Below are 18,557 nucleotides of genomic sequence, written 5' to 3' on the forward strand. Positions count from 1 at the left end.
TAAAAGTATAAAACTCTCAGAAGGGACCAATGGTGTAAATGTGAGTGACTTTGGAATAGGGATGTCTTAGATGTGACACCAAAAGCACAAGTAGCCAAAGAAAAAACAGATAAATTGGACATCATCAAAATAGAAAACTTCTGAACATCAAAGGATATTATCAAGAAAATGATTAGTCAACCCACAGTATAGGAAAAAGTATTTCAAGTTACAGATGTGATAAATGTCCTGAATTCAGAATATGTAAGAACTCCTACCATTCAATGATTAAATGATAAATAACCCTATTAAAAAAAATGGGCAAAGAGTATGAACAGAAATTTCTCCAAAGATAAAAAAGTGGTCAATAAACACATGAAAAGATGTTCAACATCATTAGTCGTTAGGGAAACACAAATCAAAACCACAATAACACTTTACACCCACAAGGGTAGCTAAAAATAGAAAACACACATAATGACAAGTTTATTCACAGCAGCCAAAACGTGGAAACAACCCAAACGTTCATCAACTGGTTAATGGTTAAAATTGTGATACGTCCATACATCGAATATTATTCAGCCATAAAAAGGAATGACATGCTGATACATGCTACATGGATGAACCGTAAAAACATTATGCTAAGTGAAAGAAGCGAGTCATAAAGGACCACATATTGTAAGATTTTACTTATATGAATGTCCAGAATAGGCAAATCTAGAGACACAGGAAGTAGATTGGTGGTAGCCAAGGGCTGGCAGGAAGGGAAATGGGGAATGACTGCTAATGGGTTTGAGGTTTCTTTATTCGAGGGGTGGGTGAAATGTTCTAGAGTTAGACCGTGGTTGCTCAACTCTGTGAACATACTAAAAAAATCACCTAAGTATACACTAAAATGGCAAAATTTTATGGTATGTGAATTATACCTCAAAAAAAACACCAAAAAAAACAAAAGAGGAGGAGAAATAGCAGCCTAGACACAGCCCTTGCCCTCATGGAGCTTACATTCAGTGGGGGTTGAGGGAAAGGGAACCACACACACAGATACACAAACACACACACACACACATACAGAGCAAAATTACTGTTGCGCTAAGTGCTCTGAAGGAGGGGGTGCCAAGAATGAGAACTATGATGGGAGTGGTCAAAGACTTCCTGAAGGAAGTGATCTAAAGAAAGAGGGGTTACCAAGGCACGGTGGAGAGAGAAGGTTCCCGCAGCGGAAAGAGTATGTGCAAAGGTCCTGTGGTGGGAAGAAGCTTGGCAAGTAGAAGGATCCAGAAAAACCCCTGTGGCTAGGGCAGGGGGAGTGAGAGGGAACAGGGCACCAGAGAGAAGGGCTGGAAGGGCTTCTGTGTCCTGTGGCCCGATGCCAATGTAGCAGGGATAGAGGCTGGGCAAGGAAAGCAGCTGGCAACTGGAGAGGAGGCACTACACCCCGCTTTGGGTCAAACATCATACTGGCAGTATGATGCACTTACTGCGGGGTCACGTGCTCCCAATAAACATCTGGAAGGAGTCGAGAGGTGACTTCTCCTGGCTGAGCCACTCTTCATGTGACCTGATAGAGGAAAATATCCAATTCTCTGACTTACTTAGAGGCACATCTTGTAATGAAGCTCCCAGGAAGAAAATACTGATGAAAACCAGCCTCACTGCTATGGCAACAGCAACCACTTCAGACTTCCCTCTTGACTAAAGGCCAGGTGGGGAAGTCTGCCTAGCAACAGTGGTGGGCACCAGGAGCCCCTCCTCTGGGACTTCAAGATCTCCCTTCCATTAATGTCCCAGCTTTGGCTCAGATCCCAGCTTTCCCGATTCTTCCAGTGGAGAATCACAGCAGCCACCAACATCCGGACAGCCCTTCACAGCTCAGTTTATGATTTATACCACTACTGTAATGTGGGATTATTAGCCCCACTGGACAGATGAAGACATTGAGGTTCAGAGAGGCGAAGGGGGGTGGTGCTTGCCGGCCTGGTATCCTTCCCTCTGTACTGCCCCTACTCTCCTGTACGGTAAAGGTCTATTTATCTGTGCAGGTCTCCTGCTCTGATTCATCTGTGGCATTAGGGAACAAATGAATGGAACTGGAATGTCATCCCCCCCACCCTGTCATCCTCTTCCTTTCCTGGTAATCTACTAGTTCTGGGGGATAGGGGTGCCCTCAAGAAAGGGCTGGGGGAGGGGTCATTTGGGGCCTATGAGGGATGGAGAAGTGAGGAATGTAGGAGAAGCCCTGTGCGGAGGTCCAGCCTTGGCCCCTGAGGGGGTACCCCCCACCCCAGGTGACTGGGCTGAAGTTTTCCCTTCAAAATGCCTGTCTCTGAACTTTAACACTAGTATTAGTAACGACGGTTAATATTTTGCGCATTTACTCTGTGTCAGGCTTTGTGCCAGGCTTTGTGCCAGGTGCTCTACATGAGCCATCTCATTTAGCCCTAATGACCATAAGTGAGGGATGGGTCACTGCTCGTTCTAGAGAGGAGGGCGCAGCCTGAGATCTCTGAGCTGGAGAGTGGGCAGAGCTGTGGCAAACCAGGTGGCTCTGACCTCAGGGCCCAGGCTCTTAGATACTGCAGCCCCCAGGAGAGGGTTTCCTCCTCACCTCCCGTTCCCCACCCCCCCAGGCTGGCTGGAAAGATTAAAGGGAGGAAAGAGGAGCTTCTCAGAGGGAGTGGAGCTGCTTCCTGCAATCGTTTCCTGGCCCTGGGCCAGAAGACTGCTGGCAGAACCTGTTGGAGGAAGAGGTGCACTGTGGAAGCAAGGATGGAGGGGGGGCCCCTCCCAAGCACTGTACCCCTGCCTGATCTCCAGGCCTGGGGTTACAGGAGGAAGGAAAAGGAGGACACGGTTCCTAAAGTGCCTACTATGTGCATATGCTGAGCATAGCACTTTAAAGGTGGCATTTCATTTTATCCCCAGACTGACACTAAGAGATAATGGCTAACACTTATTATATGCCAAGTATCTCTTGAATGCTCAGCAGGCTTTGATTCATTTAATCCTCCCAGAAAACATGCCAGGGAGAGACTGAGATCATCCTTGCTTTGCACATGGGAAAACTGAAGCATAATGAAGAGAAGTAACACGGCCAAGGTCATACAGCTGATAGCAATTTGAACCAGGTCCTCTGGCCCCAGGATCCATGAGGAACAGACTTACAGTCCTGCTAAGGGAGTGGTGTCCTCATTTTCCAGTGTGGGGGAGAGTAAGGCCATTTCTTGAGGTCACCAGGTGTCAGAATGGAGTTTGAGCCCCGTCTCCTGGGAATGTCCGTGATATTATGACCTCCTAGATTGATGGGCACCTTTGTCACTGCTCTCCACCAGCTCCTGCTTGGAAATATGAACCATGGGAATGGCTCTAGCAGCAGACTTGCCCACAGCCACCCAGAACTGAACAGAAGAGCAGACCACTTCCGCCCACCTAGGGGAGTGTATTTTTTGTTCACGGTATTTTTGTTTGAAATCACATGCCCAACTGCGATCCTTTCCAGAAATGACATCAGCCCGCTTCCTTGAACAGTCCATGAAGGGCCCCGATGCCAGGCATTGGATCGGACCCAGCAGGACACAGCCTCTCCCCGCCCCCCATCACCACCACCTCCCTGGGCCTTCATGTACGTGTCTGTCCAAAGGGCTGGAGGGATGTTCTCTGGGGACCCTCCTGGCTCCCAAATTCTAGGGTCCTCTGCCTGGGAGCTTCCCACTCAGCAAACAGTCATGACCATGTGCCAACTACACACACTGCCCTCCAGGGGCCTGATCCTGATTGTCAGCCGGAAGTATAGCGGCCACCACCCTCTGAGCATTGACTACATGTCAGATGCTGTGCTGTGTTCTTTTCCTGGCTTCTCTCATTGAGTTTGCTCAGTAGCCCTAAGAGGCAGGTACAATTATCTCCATTTTACAGATGAAAAAACTTGGCTCAGAGAAGCTGAGCAACTTGACTGTGCTCACACGCCTAGAGAGCAGCAGAAGCAGGACGTTTTACCATTGCCTAGTGCACACCTTGATAAACTGCCCCCCCAACACCTGTCTTGTCCCATCAGACCCTAGGTGCCAACCAGTCCGGCCTGTCACAGCTGAGAACCACAGTGTGATGCCCAGGATGGGCTCCAGACAGCCTCTCATTTTGGTGGGGGATTCCCGTGTCCCTGGTGACCTATCTTGGGGATGACAGCTAGTAGCAGCTTGGGGACAACTGCCTACTCAGATGGCTCACGGGGCTGCTGACAGCAGACAGGCAGTGACAGCTGGAATCGTCCGAGGCAGATCAGAAACCTGGGAGCCTCTGCCTACACCCTACACGAAGTCCTGACCCTTTTCTAACATCAGGCCAAGAGTGCAAATAGAGCACCATGTGTCTAAGTATTTAAGGTACAAACCAAGCTAACAAGCACTTAAATAAAATATGTTTTATCTCCTTACTTAGACATAATGGTCTGGAAGGCCAGGCGTGAATTTAAATTTCCCAAACTTCTTCGAGTTCTGTGCTAGAAGACAGAAGCACCCTGCAGGCTTTCCTTCTGCCTCTCTTCTGAGCAGGGGCCTCATACACAGGTCTGGACACGTGTGTAGGCAACATCCACAATGCCCCTCTCCCCCACACACTTGGCCTTTGTCTCTGGGACCTGGGACACATATACTGTCCCTCTGGAGAAGCCCTGGCAGGTCCTGCAAGTGGGCTTGAGGCTGAGTGGACGGGGGACTCTAGGATCTGTCGTGAGCAAACTGGTAAATCCTCACTGGAGACACGTTCTCAAAGCACAGTCTCAGGCCACACAGGCGTCTGGACTCTGGGAGCAGCACGGGGGATGGAGAGAGCTTGGGATTCAGTGTCCAGAATCCTGGTAGAGCACAGCACTACCACGTGCCTGCTGTGACTGCGGTCCAAGTGAATTCCCCTCTTGGGTCCTATTTGCTCATCTGTAAAACAGAGATGACAGTTTCTGCCTGGTAGGGTTGCAGTGAAGAGTAAATGCAATCAGGTCTGCACAAAGGTTCGTGCCTTGCTTGCAGACTGTTCAACTCCACACTGACCATCGTCTCTAGGAAGCCCTCTCTGTAACACCCAGATCCTTCACCATCTTCTCTTGTATAGCACTGGCCACGTCCCAACACAATCACTGGGCCCACATGGCTGACACCCCTGCACCTAGCACAGTGCCTGGACTAGAGTAAGCACCAATGAATATCTGACTGGCTGAGTAAATGAAGAAGCTTTGTGATTATTTACCCGGGCTTTCTGTTTGCTTATGGGGTTCATTCAAGCATCACACATTCACCGAGGGCCTGGCTCTGAGGTCCAGACAGCTCAGACACCTCTCCAGGCCTCACAGAGCTCACAGTCTAGGGAGAGAGAATCTATGTGGAAATAGATTCCAACACTGTGAAGCTGTAACGGAGGCAGTGGGTTGCCAGAGTCTGAAGGAAGATGTCAGTGGGTGGTGGGGGTGCAGGAGTACAGAGAAGCTCTAAAGAGGAAATAATGGGTTAGCTGGTCTTAAAGAGATACAGAATGGAAAGGACTTCCAGAGACTAGAACATCTCATGCAAAGGCACCGAGGTGTGAAGTGCAGCTGTCATGCTTATATCAATATGGCCAGAACTCAGGGACTGGAGGTGGTGAGTATTAGGGTTGTCAGGCCAGCCAGACAGCCCAGTGTCCCACTGGTTAGACCATAATTCTCGATGCTTGGTCCCCAGTCCAGCTGCAGCAGAAGCACCTTGGAACTTGTTAGAAATGCAGATTCTCAGACCTACTAAATCAGAAGCTTGGGGCAAGATCCAAAAATGTATATTTTAATAAGCCCTCTAGCTCAGGGGTCCCCAACCTGCAGGCTGTGGACTGGTACTTGTCCGTCCGTACCTGTTAGGAAATGGGCCGTATAGCAGGTAAGCAGAGGGCTAGCAAGCAAGTGAAGCTTCATCTGTATTTGCAACACCGCCTCAGCTCCACTTCATATCATCAGGCATTAGATTCTCATAGGAGCACCAGTCTCTAGTGCCAAAAAGGTTGGGGACTGCTGCTCTAGCTGATTCTGATGCACGCTAAAGTTTGAAATCGCCCCGCCCCTGCCCCATTAGACTTTCTCCTGAAGGCAAGGAGGAGCCATGGACAGGTTGTAAACAGAGAGGAGGGAGGATCAGAAAGGTACCAACAGTCTGGTGAGGGGCTGATAAAAAAACCCACATCTGAGAGTTGGTCCCATGTGGACTCTCACCTCCAGCTGGACAGAGTTGCTGTGTGCAGCAAACAAACTGTCTTTCCTTGTCAGGGAAGGGACCACTGGGAAGTTAGAGACCCCTGCTGGGCACAAGGCCTGTTGCCAGAGTGACCACCTGTCACTGGGAAAAAGGGGGCAGCGCCTTATAGAGGGTCAGTGAAGGGGAGCCGGTTATCATGGCAACCTCTCCTCAGGTGGGACAGGGTAGGAAAAGAAGAAGCTTGGTTATTCCCAGGTACCCCATCTCCACTCCCAGGAGGAAGCCCCACTGACCCCACAGTCCTCCTCTGACTACATCTAGCCCATCATCCCCTCTTCTGTCCATTTGGGCCCCAGGTGGCAGTTGCCTCCCCTCCTCATCATGAAACCACATTCTCCTTGTCACAGCCGAAGGGCTGGGGGGCTGTCTCCTTGGTTACAGCTGGGGCTCCAGTATCCATGGTGACTTTCTCTCAAGAGGCCAAGACCCTCATCTGCCAGGCCTTCACTTTCCTTTGCCAAGGCTGGTTCTGGGGGCAGTGGCCCCTGTCTGGGGGCTCTCCCACTCTCTCTTCAGCTGACACAGTGAGAAAGAGGAACAAAAAGATGGCCCAACACGGAATGTCAGAACAACTCGGACTCAAACTCGGAAGCTTAGAAGAGAGCAAACCACACCCTCGAACCTGATAGAGCACAAAGCACGAGGGTTCTAGAGTCTGGAAAGCCTGGGTTTGAGTCCTGCACCCACGCTGTGTAATCTTGGGCAGGTTTTGTCACTTTCTGAGCCTCGGTTTCCTCCCCTGTGTATAGGAGATGATATTAGTATCGACTGCCCAGGGTTCCTGCACCAGTAAGTGAGGAAACACATCTGAAGTGAGAAGCACAGTGCCTGGCACCTCCCTGTGACTTTCTTGCCTTCCTGTTACTCGGAGAGGAGGGAGGAGCGTTATTCCTGGGCGACCTCTCTCTGATGGTGGGACACGTGGTGGGGAAAAGCAGTGGCTCTGGGGTCAGAAACATTCCATAAACATTGACTGCTGGTTCTGCTACTATTACTACTCATCACCTGGCCATGAATGGAGCCCTGCCTGGTAAATTGCTTCCTCCCGGCAATTTACATTTCCTATTGTCATTGTAGTCTTCATTCACTACAATCTGACACTGGGATGTTTTCTAGAAAGCAGGATTCATGAGCTTCGTAGTTTTCCTGCAACACCAGGCCCAGGCCCTGGCAGGGAGCACCCAAGAAGCTCAGCATGGAAGGGACTTGGAAATCATCTACTCTTAACTTAGTATGCAAGGCAGAAAGCCCTCCTCCCTATGCTTATCAAGCGCTCAGATGCCTCTGGGGATGAGGTCCTTATTCCCTGCTGAAGATGGACCTGTGCCCAGGACTCCAGGGAGGCCAAGCTCCACAGAGTAAGCAGGTGCTGAATGAGCAGCTGCAGGAGTTGGGGTTATAGGGAACTCCCGGGCCACCCCCACGCCCTAGCAGCGCCCCCTTCCCCTCCCGCTGAGAGTTGATAATAGGAGTGGTTCTAATTATGCTCTAATTGCTTTCTTCCAGGCAGTTTCTCTGGAGCCAAGGAGTTCAGAGTTCATGAATAAATGAAGAGGGAGGAAACGAGAAGGGATGTTTATTGATCCACAAATCTTGACATGCCAGTGTCTGTCCCACAAAGCTTAGGCATGGAGCTGTGTGCAGTTTTAAATATATACATACAAACACACGAACATACACCACAGCCCTCAAACCTCTCTCTCCAAAGAACTGGTGTGGAGGGCGGGGGTAAAGGTGGGGGGTGAAAAGGAAGGTAAGAAGTGTCCTAAACTGACTTTGGGTCCCAGTCCTAATTCTGCCATTGACTTGCACCGTGGTCTTGGGTAAATCCTAGTTTTCCCAGCTGTGTAGAGTAGGGGTGAAGGTAATGTCTGACAGCCTCGTCTCAGAAAACTCAGCCTCCAGTATGTCAGTCATCCAGCTAGACAGAATCCCGGTTTGGCCCTGGAAGGCACTGTCATGCTCAGATTGCCCTTTCATCTGGATGCCTCATTCCCTGAGAACTGGCCAAGCTGCTGGGGGCCACAGGGAAGTGGTGGAAGGGACGCCCATCATCTCCATGCTGGCGGGACACCTGGCCGGGAAGAGCAGGGGTTCTGGACACTGATGTCTGCTCAGCCACTCACCAACTGTGAGGCCCTGGGCCAGTGACTTGAGTTTCTTGAGCCTCAGTTGCTTAATCTGTTAAATGAGAATGACACACTATATGTTATGAAGGTTCACCCAGGGCATATAATGGCCTTAGGTGAGTACCTGGTATATAGTGAGCATTTGGCAAGCAGTAGTTGTGATCGCTAATATTGTCAACAACTCTGCAAGGTGCAGACTGGTACCCTCATTACCAATAAAATGAAGGCACAGAGAGGTCAAGCAACTTGCCCTAAATCATGCATTAAGTGGAAGGATCCGAACCCAGGCCCATCTGACCCTCCCCAAAGTCTTGCTGTTCTACTATGTCTGATCCACCTAGTCCCCAAGAGCTGGCATAGTAGATGTTCATAATAATGAGCTGAATGACCGAGAAATGTAAAAAAAAAAAATGAGTATAATAATAGGCTCCGTTTCCAGTGACCAAAATTTCCTTCAAGGTCAAAACAAAGTGCTGGGTCTGATGGACCCCAGGACTCCGTGCCTCCTCAGAGGCTACGGACAGGCCAGGTGGGATAATGGGCATCCTTGGCATGTGCTCGTGGCAGGAAATCTTGTTACCTCTTCGTGACCTCTACTAAGAAGCCAAAGTTAGGAATCCTGGCTTTGGCATTGGCCAGAACCTGCTCTGCCACTACTTTGCTGTGTGACTTTCAGCAAATGACTTCAGTTCTCTGAGGCTCAGGGTCCTCATCTAGGAAATGGGTATAACGACAGTCCACTTCTGGGGCTGCTGCAAGGGCGATATGAGATGACATACGTGAGGCCATATGCTAGAGGCTGGGAGTGGGGCCTGGAGTGACTGTCTGGGTTTGTATCCCAGCTCTGCTCCTGCCTACAGATCCAAGTTCTACTTCTGTAAAACTCTACCACATAGGGGCATAATGAGGGTGAATGAGCCACTATAGGTGAAGCAGTTATAGTAGTAGGCAGTGCGTCCTAAGTGCTCAATACATCTCCTTTCTAACAGCACACCACGTGCAGAGAGCCTGCAGTTCATCTCACATATAGGGAAATGGAGCCTGTGGCCCCCAGCAGCTTGGCCAGTTCTCAGGAAAGGTGAGGACTTGTCCAATGTCTCAGAGCCAGTTCACAGCAGAGCCGGGCCTGTGTGGGAGCCAGTTGTATGCAGGGTGCCCCGTCCAGACCTCAGCTTGCAGGGATGACCACAAGACCTTTCAGAGTCCCTGGGCCATCCTGCTCAAGGCTTGAGGACTCGGAGAGGAGGGGAAGCTGAAGTTCCCCTCTTCTGTCCTCCATGGTGGCTCCAAGGCTGGCTCAAACTAGTGAGTGTGTCAGAAGCCAGGGAGGACTGACCTGTCTTCCTGGCCCACTTGGCCGGCCCCTCCACTCCAAGGCTAGCTGCAGAGGCCTCAGGAACAATGCAGGGGCCCGAACCGGAACACCATTTGTCAGCCCTGCATGGTGGTGGCGGGCTCATCTCCATGGCAACAGTGCAGTGTGAAGGCATCCTGGCATCATTAGGGAGTGTGCTGAGTAGTATAAACAGAGGCTGCAGTAGATTACACGCCTATTATGAGCAGTCTCGGGCTCTGAGCACTGGTAATTATGCCTAATTGTGCATTTAATTGTGTAATTGAAAACCCACATCTCTGGTTCAGACTGGGGCTGCAGAACCTACCCCACCTTCAAAAAAAAAAAAGAGGCTTAGGAAGCATCCCTACCCTGAAAACCTTAGGCCTTTTAGAGCAAGGGATAGCCAGAGAGGACATGGCAGGTAGTGTCTATAGACTCCCATTCCCCCTACTTCCTGTTCCAGGAGCTCAGCCAGGCTCCGTGATTTGGGGTGAGGGGTAGGAGGAACATGCTGAAGGTAAAGGGACAGAGTAAAAGCACAAAAATGCACACACTTTTCAATATTCGTAATAGATACCATTTTGTGCTATTGCCACTGTCCTCTCAGGACCCAGAACCAGCACCTGGTGACTCCAAGGGACCTGCATCATCCTTAGATCACTTACCCATACAAGTGGTCATCCAATCTACCTATAAATTCTTAATCACTGCCAGGGACAGGGAACTTACCACCAGATTGTCAGTCTGTCACGGCAGAACCTCTACAGTTTGAAAACCACTGATGGATTTCAACACTCTCTCCTCCATCCCCCAGTGTCACAGAGTGGGGAAAAGGAAGCTCGGAGAGAGACAGGGACAGCTCAAAGTTGTACAGCAAGTGGGCACCAGAACCCTGGGATTCTGACTTGCAGCTGAGGGCAAATTTTGTACCCTAAGGTTACTCAGGATCTAATATTGTGCTCAGCACTTTGTGAGTGCTTCATAAATCTTTGCTAAATGCTGCTCTGGGTAGGGTTAGCTGGTGGCAATTCTTACTCTCTGACCCAATGGTATTTAGTCTTTCTGGAGTTAAGGAAGCTCAGTTGTGGAAGCCAGGGGTTAGTGATGGGTCAGAACCTCCCACTCTGAACCTCTGTGGTCTGAGACTTGATTTTACAACCAAACATGCCATGTGGGCATTTGGGATGGGGATAATACAGACACTCATTCACACAGACAGACAGAGGAAGATGTCACCTGAGAGTACCTGACAAATGATACCCAGGAGTAAAGGCTGGGGCAGGTCATCAAAGGCAGGAGTCTCCTCCTCTCCCTAGAGCCTGATACTCTTATCAGTCACCACTGCCTGCAGCCAGGTGGGCCAATGGGGCAGCAGCTCTGATTTCCACCTGAGAAAGAAAGGAACTCGTTGATGACTCAGAGCTGGAGGGGTCCTTTGAGATGAGGAGTCTAACCTTCTTCCTTTACAGAGGGGGACACAGAGGCCAAACCTTCCTCTCTGATTCGCTTTGAATGAATGCCTGGCTCAGGTCATCCTCACTTTAGTCTCATGAGTATGCTATTATTATTCCCATGTTACAGAAGAGAAGACTGAGGGACAGTCAAGGCCAAGGCGACACAGATTTAGCAGAACCTCTGCTCCAACTTGGGCCTTCTACTAGTTGAAAAAGGGGACATGTCCCATTTCCTACCCCATAGTACTCAGATTCTAGAACCTGCTTTCTCATCTCCAGGGCATTCAAGACTGTGAACCCTTTGTGAGCTCCTACTCAGAATATCTTATCTCAAAAGAGTCTCTAAAAACTCTCTGAGACATATTATTACCATTCTGATTTAGAGAAATGCAGGTGGAAGCTCAGAGAGGTTAAGTGTCTTGCCTAAAGCCACCCAGCTACAAAGAGGCAGAGATGGAACTCATCAAACCCCAGCCTGACCCCAAAGCCCACGCTCTTCCCAGTCTATCTCTCTGCCTCAGGATTTGCCAGCTGCTTTGTGAGGCAGGGGCCAGGAGGCCAGAGTAACAAATAAAAACCTGCAAGCACAGTAACAGCTGTTCTAAAACCTTGGTGCTCCCTGGCAGAAGCAGGTGCCTCAGGAAGCTTGCTTTGATGCCCGAGATGCTCCCTCAGTCTCCAAATCACCATTCCTCTCCCTCTCCAGATCAAGGAGAGAGGCCAAGGGCACTGGGACTGGCATCCCCTGAACCAAAGCCAGCTCCACTCCCTGTGGCCTTGAACTAGCTTTGAAAAAAACATATATCTGGCCTCAGCCTGCTCTCCCATCATCCACTCCTCTCTGAAACTAAAGAAGAGACTTCAATGATCAGAGATGACCATCTCCACATGGTCCAGATTTTATAACTGTTCTAAAATCCTTTCTCCTTGATCACTCATCTGAGGCCTAGACTGTATCTTCTGTTTCCTTGGTAACAAATCATTCTTCTGAGCCTCAGTATGCCCAACAGTAAATGGGTATAAAAACCATACCTACTTCACAGAGTTGTTATGAGGGCTGATAAGTTTTCAGTACAGGTTAATTTCTTTCCTGGGTAACTTTTTCTCAACCTGTATCATAGTTTCCCCTTAAGCCCAACACAAGCCTTGAGGTGAGTAGAACTGGGGATAGTTCTGGGGAGGAAGGCATTTGAACGATCAGCTCAAGAGATCTGGCATCTAGTAACAACCACTATGGCTGAAGAAAGATTTAGATTTCTCTATCTGTTTCTACATCCAGCAATCCCACAATCATACAGGGGAAGCAATGGGGCCTGCAAGGTAGAAGCTAAGAGTCCTAGATCTGGGTTTAAATCCTCATTCTGTTCCTGCTATATATGTGGCCATGAATAAGCCAGATAGTAACAAGAGACAGGTATATGAAGTGCTTAGCACAGTGCTTGGCTCGTAGCAGACACCAAACAAAAAGAAGTTGTTCATTATTATTGTTGTTATTATTATTTCCCACTGAACCATACATTTCCCATATAAAGAACCTAAGACTTAAAAGAGTTTATGGGAATGACTCTGACCACTACATTTCTAATCTGGGTAGAGATAGGGGCTGATGTGACTTGTCCAAGCCACAAGGTAAATGACAGCTAGCCATAGGGAACATGTCACCTGGGCCAGACACTGTGCTGGGTGCTGTGTGCGCACTGTCTCATGGACTCCCCCAAACCGTCATGGGGTAGGAGCTATTGTTCTGACTACTTTATAGGAGAGAGGCAGAGGCTCAGAGAGGGTAAGGGACTTTCTGGAAGTCACAAAGGAAGGCAGCAATGTCTGTCTGACCCCAGGTGTATTGCTCCTAACCCCTGTGCCAGATTTTAGAGCAGATGCCATTTATGGGATACTTATCTCAAAATCGCCCACCTACCTACCCACCCCTGCAAAAGGAGCCATTCCCCAGGCTCCCTGGAGGCCTCCTTCTCCATTCTACTGGGCTCTGCCCACATCATAAGGGTCTTGAGAGATGTTTGGCCTCAGTCTGTTCATATGCAAAAAAGGAGTCCTTCACCCCGGCCCCACTTATCCAAAGGAGCATGAGGAACAAAAAGGGTCAGTGGCCTGGACAAGCTCATGCTCCCGACTCTGAAGCCTGGCTCAAGGACCTGATGCACCGAGAGCAGAGCCAGACCCTCCCCAGGAAGCCATGAGCTTGCAGACATAGCAGCTTCAGAGCACAGACCCCTGCAGGAGTCATCTCCCTCTGTCTTCACCATCACTACCACTAATAACGACATCAATCAGGTTGACCACGTTTCACACCATTACTCGCAGCTCAGCAGGAAGCTACTACTTTCCCCCCTCACCCACCACTTTCCAGAAAGCAAAGAGCTTTCCAGAAGGGAAGAGAATGAAACCAACATTTTTCCAAGTTCCTACTATGTGCAGAGAACCTGGCTGAGCCCTTTTTACAACTCTGCCAGGTAGAGATGACTCTTTCTCTTTGACAGAGAAAGAAACTGGGGTCCGAAGGAGTGAACGCATGTGTCCAAGGTCACACAGAGCTGGGGCAAGAACGACCATAGCAATGATGTATTAATGAGCACACATTGGCTCACAGTGCCAGGCATGAGCACAATCCTACTAAAACATTACCATTTTCATTTTCAGATGAGGAAACTGAGGCCTGAAGCAATGAACAGACCTGTCTGAGGTCACACAGTGCTTAAATGTGAGCAGCAGAGTGGCGCAGGGGAGAGAGGGTGGCTCTCTGTTCAGGCAGAAGAGTGCTCGCAGGCAAACCTCATCACCTCTCTGAGCCTCAACATCCTCATCTGAAAAGGGGGATAATAACATCTCTCCCATTGTGTGGAATAACAATAATAAGAAGGAAAAAACTGTAAAATAGCTAACAGTTATCGATTGTTTAACATGTACCAGGCACTTTGCCAAGCACTTTACATATGTAAGCTCATTTGGTTAAATGAGGTAATGCATATAAAGTGCTTAGCACAGGACTCCAGAAATGGGAGTAATAATGATGATGATGAAGAAATTGATGATGACTCCCTTGGGCAAATATGCTCAGTTCATCTTCTTACGGGAAGAAAAGAGTGAGTGGCCTGAAAGGTTTCAGGAAGGAGGTGGATGAGAAAAGGGCAAGGTCTGGACAGGAGAGGGAAAAGGGAAACACATAAAAATTAGAGATGAATATATTAATAATGTTGAGATGATACACCAAGTAGAAGCCAGGAAAGCAAAGGACAAGATAAAGCAAGATATTCTAGGGAATGGAACCAGACCAAGATGCACTGAAACCTCCAGGCCAGCCCAGACCTCATCCCACAGTCCCAGCTGGGCAGAACTGGCAGGACCCTAGAGACATAGACCAATGGTTCTTCCCTTTTACAAATAGAAAAACCGAGGCTTGCAGTGGAGACAAGACTTGCCCAAGGTCACAGGGCGTCAGTGGCAGAGCCAAGCTTGAATCCAGGCCTTCTACCTCTCAGCTCAGTGCCCAATACCTGCTGGTTCACACAAAGGAAATGAGCTGTGGGAGGGTACCTCGATATGTTTGGGCCACAAGTCCGTGAAAACATCCCATGGTATATATACATCATTAAGATAATCACAATAAAAAACTAGGGTTTATTAAATCTCACTCTGTGCCTGGCACAGTGTTATGTTCATTATATACATTTAATCTTCACAACCCTAAGATTTGGGAACTGTTTATCTTTATTTAACAGATGACAAAACCGTGGCTCGGAGAGGGTAAACAACTTGTCTAAGATCAATCACACAGCTAGGAAGTGACAGTCAGGACTCAAACTCCAGAGCCTTGTCCCTATACTTGTCCACCTGAATGGCACAGCCCCCACCTGCTTCTCCTACTCTCCAGTACACCCTCGCACTCTACTCCCTCACTCAAAGCAAGTCTACCCCAACTGCAGAAGAGTGTTTAGAACAGGCCTGTTTTACTGCACTGATCAAACCCCATTTGAAAAAGAAAAATGACAGTTCCCCTTGTAGAGTTTTCATCTGAGAAAACTAGCAGCCTTTTCCTTCTCTGCCCCTTTCCACTGGATGAGAAAACAGTCTCCCTTCTCTCTGAGATGATGTCGGGTTGGTGAATTCCAGCATCCAGGAGCACATTATGGAAGCTGCCAGGCAGTAGAGGCTCCGAGGGGTTAGTGACAGTTGAAGGGACCCACTCTGCAATCAACCCTGACAGAGCAAGAGAGCCAAGAGACCAGTTTTCAAGTTCCTCCTGGGGCACCTCCCTACACTTCCCAGCCAGGCCTTGTCTAACTCCAAAGCGCCTTTGCTGGTGAACTCTCTTTGTGGGAGGGTGAGTTTAGCTTAGCTGGGGAGAGCTATGGAGGCAGGTGAGTGGGAGGCAGGAAGACAACCTCTACTACCTTCATGTCTCCATAGAGTAGTAAACATCTCCCAAGGGACCCTTGACTTATCAGACAACAGAGGGTGCTGGTCAGCTGCATGGCTTCAAAGCCTGGCTCCTAACTGTGGAACTTTGGGCAAGTTACTTTATAGAGTCATTATCAGGATTTAATGAGTTAATACATAAAAAAGTGCTGGCAAGGGTATCCAGCACCTAGTAAGTACTCCCCAAAGCTAACTCTTGTTATTATCACCAAGAGAATATGAGCATGGGACAAGCTATTAACAGTGCTTACCTTTGGGTGTGGGACTGGTTATAAAAGGAAACTTTTATAAAATCTTTTGCCCTGTTTATTTATTGAATTATTCATTTTTTATAATATGCATATATTACTCTTCTAATAAAAAAATCTAGTTTAAAATTTAAAAATGAACAAAGAGAAAAAATCCTCTGAAGTTGCAGCACTTCTTGGCATTTTATGTTCCTCAACGTAGATAAAGAAGAATGTTTCTACTGTGAGCCAGGAGTTGCCAAATAACTGATTCATTCATTTATTTTACAAATATTAATGGAGTGCCAGGCACTGTTCCAGCTGCTGGGGATTTAGCAGGGAACAAAACAGATCATTTCTGCCCTTCTGGAGTTTCCATTCTACCTCATCTTAATTAATCTCTTCTACAACCCTCAAGGATGAGCAATTTAGAGACCAAGGCAGACCCAGGCAGAAGTCTCTTGCCTGCATCCCACAGCTGGGAGCAGGGCTACAATCCCCCAAGCCAGGCTGTTTGTACCACTGCCCAAGAGGGCAGGCCTGTGGATGGAAGGTTTAGGGCTGGTGTCTCCAAGAGGTGAGAAGGAAGATGAATAAGGAAGTCTGCATATCCAAGCTCAAAGCTTTACTATGTTTTATTGAACACACCGTGGTGAAAGAGAGGTAATGGATGCAGGCGAAAACTAGAGACTTAGATCACAGAGACAGGCACAATTGACACTCGGACCTGAGTTTTTCCCATGGAGTTCCCCATGTACCTCTATCTAGCAGAGCGCCAAAGCTTTAAAACCCCTGGTTGTTGGGCCTCAGCTCTAGGGTAGGCAGGAGACCCTGGTCCCTCCTAAACCACCTTCCTAAATTCACCTGCCAGAGCCTGAATTGAAGGGCAGGGCTGGTCTCCTTCTGCCCCTGAATTCACTCAGCTGGCCTCCCAGATACGAGAGCGGGAGTTCTCTAAGTGAGGGTGAGGCATAGTGTTCCCAGATGCTCCCGTCCTACCCAGGGCACCCAAGTATCCCCACCCCTATCAGTGCCAGCCCAGGCAGAGGAGCTGGTCTGCCTGTGCCCACCCCTGATGCTCTGGTGGAATAGTGGCCACAGCTCAGGTGGTCCAGCATCCGGTTGGCGAGACTGGCCCAGTACCTGGCAGCTCCTTATGACCCTTTCCAGGGAGGTGGCTCTCCATTTCCAGGCCTGCCCAGTCAGGAGGGTGTAGGGAGGCAGAAAGAGCACAAAGGAGTGAACGGTTCTTGGAGTCTAAGATCCCAACACAAACAGATGAACATGGACCAGAAATGGTCAGAGATCTAGAGACATACCAAAGAGAAACCCGGAGAGGGACACACACAGGAGCAGAGACTTTGTGAGAAACACTCACAGGGGCGGAGACCAGAGGCAGAGAGACCCGGAAGGGAGACCCACGCAAACGAGTGATCTAGAGAAAAACACACAGGCAGGGATCTCAACAGATCCACAAACCAGCCCCGGACACACCCCCAGCCCCAGCCAGCCACAGTTCCACAGCGCACTCCCTGAAGGAGGCCACTGGCACAGTGCTGGCCAGACGCGTGGAACCCCAGATGCCGGGCGGGCCGGGGACTCGCGCACAGGGCGCAATTCTGGACCGGGGAAGCGCCAGGCGAGAAGCGCACACAAAGAGACAGCCCGGCCAGCAGGAGCAGGCTCCGCCCGTCCGCACCGTGACTCTAGACCACCCCCCACCAGGGCACTCGCACCACACACACACATGGAGCCACAGCACCCCATCCGCACGCCCCGGGACCCCGCCCCGCCGCGCCCCACCCAGTCCCAGCCGCCTGGGCGCGCGGTGCTCACCAGCTGCAGGCAGCAGAAGGCGACAAGCGTGCAGCGCCCGCTGCACTTGCCCATGGCTCCAGGGGCCGCACAGGCGGTCCGCCGCGGTGCCCCTTTAGCTCGGCGGCCGCCGCCTTCTCGGCGCCGCACGAGCTCCGCGTCCTTCCCGTAGGGCGCCCCGGGCGGCGGGGCCAGGAGCCTACGGCCGGGCCCGGGAGCGCCGGGTCCTCAGGGCTGGGGCGGGCCGCCCGCGCTCTGAGTCCATGGTCCGTGCGCCCGCGCGCTGGCTCTGCTGCGCCGCGCCTCCTTTGTCTATCCCGCCGGCCGCCAGGCGCGCCTCTTGCCGCGGGGCCGCTGGCGGGGAGCGCAGAGCAGGGAGCGCAGAGCAGGGAGCGCAGGCACCGAGCGCGGGGCAGCGCAGAACAGCACTGCCCAGCTGGGGCGGCCGCCCGGGCACTCGGCGGCCGCGGCTTCCCAGCCCCACCACGTGGCTCTGCCGCGGTCGCAGCCAAAGAGAGGGAAGGACGGAGGGGAGGGGAGGGGAGGAAAGGGGAGAGGTGGGGCGGAGCGGCCGCGAGAGCGGAGGGGAGGTGAGAAGGGGTAGGGAAGTGGAGAGTTGGGGGAGAGGCAGAGAGTGAAGTGGGAAGAGTGCAGGCCTGGGGGCTGACGGCCCTGGGTCAGACCCGAACTTCACTGCTCCCTCACTGTCTGTGTGACCTTGGGCAAATCACATCACCTCTCTGAGCCTCAGTTTACTTAAACAAAGTAGGAATAATAACGTCTGCTTCAGTGTTGCCAGGAAGATGAAATGCATTTATGTGAACAAAGCCTGACCTCCTGAGGGTGCGGGAGCTCGCCTCTGTCCACCCTGTCTCTAGGGCCTCGGGGTTCCAACCTTGGTCCTCTATTTC

General features: G+C 50.3%; 1 protein-coding gene and 1 long non-coding RNA gene across 3 annotated transcripts in view; both read right to left on the bottom strand.

Moving 5' to 3' along the window:
• LOC120599606 (sodium/potassium-transporting ATPase subunit beta-1-interacting protein 1) overlaps positions 1-18,160 on the bottom strand; it is a 40,271-nt gene extending 22,111 nt beyond the window's left edge. The window contains exon 1 of one of the 2 annotated variants that reach the window (XM_039858687.1): positions 17,668-18,160. In XM_039858687.1, coding sequence (XP_039714621.1) covers positions 17,668-17,721 — 54 coding nt within the window. In that variant the 5' untranslated portion in view covers positions 17,722-18,160. The remainder of the gene's footprint in view (positions 1-17,667) is intronic. The other variant, XM_039858688.1, reaches the window with a different exon arrangement.
• On the bottom strand, positions 7,811-10,036 carry LOC120599610 (uncharacterized). Its single transcript, XR_005651939.1, has 2 exons — positions 9,717-10,036; positions 7,811-8,432 (listed from the first exon to the last, which is right to left on the bottom strand). It is a non-coding gene; the product is annotated as an uncharacterized LOC120599610 (long non-coding RNA).
• Positions 18,161-18,557: the final 397 nt, after the last annotated feature.

The sequence above is a fragment of the Pteropus medius genome, unplaced genomic scaffold, assembly GCF_902729225.1.
Source record: "Pteropus medius unplaced genomic scaffold, Ma_sr-lr_union100, whole genome shotgun sequence".
Lineage (NCBI taxonomy): Eukaryota > Metazoa > Chordata > Mammalia > Chiroptera > Pteropodidae > Pteropus > Pteropus medius.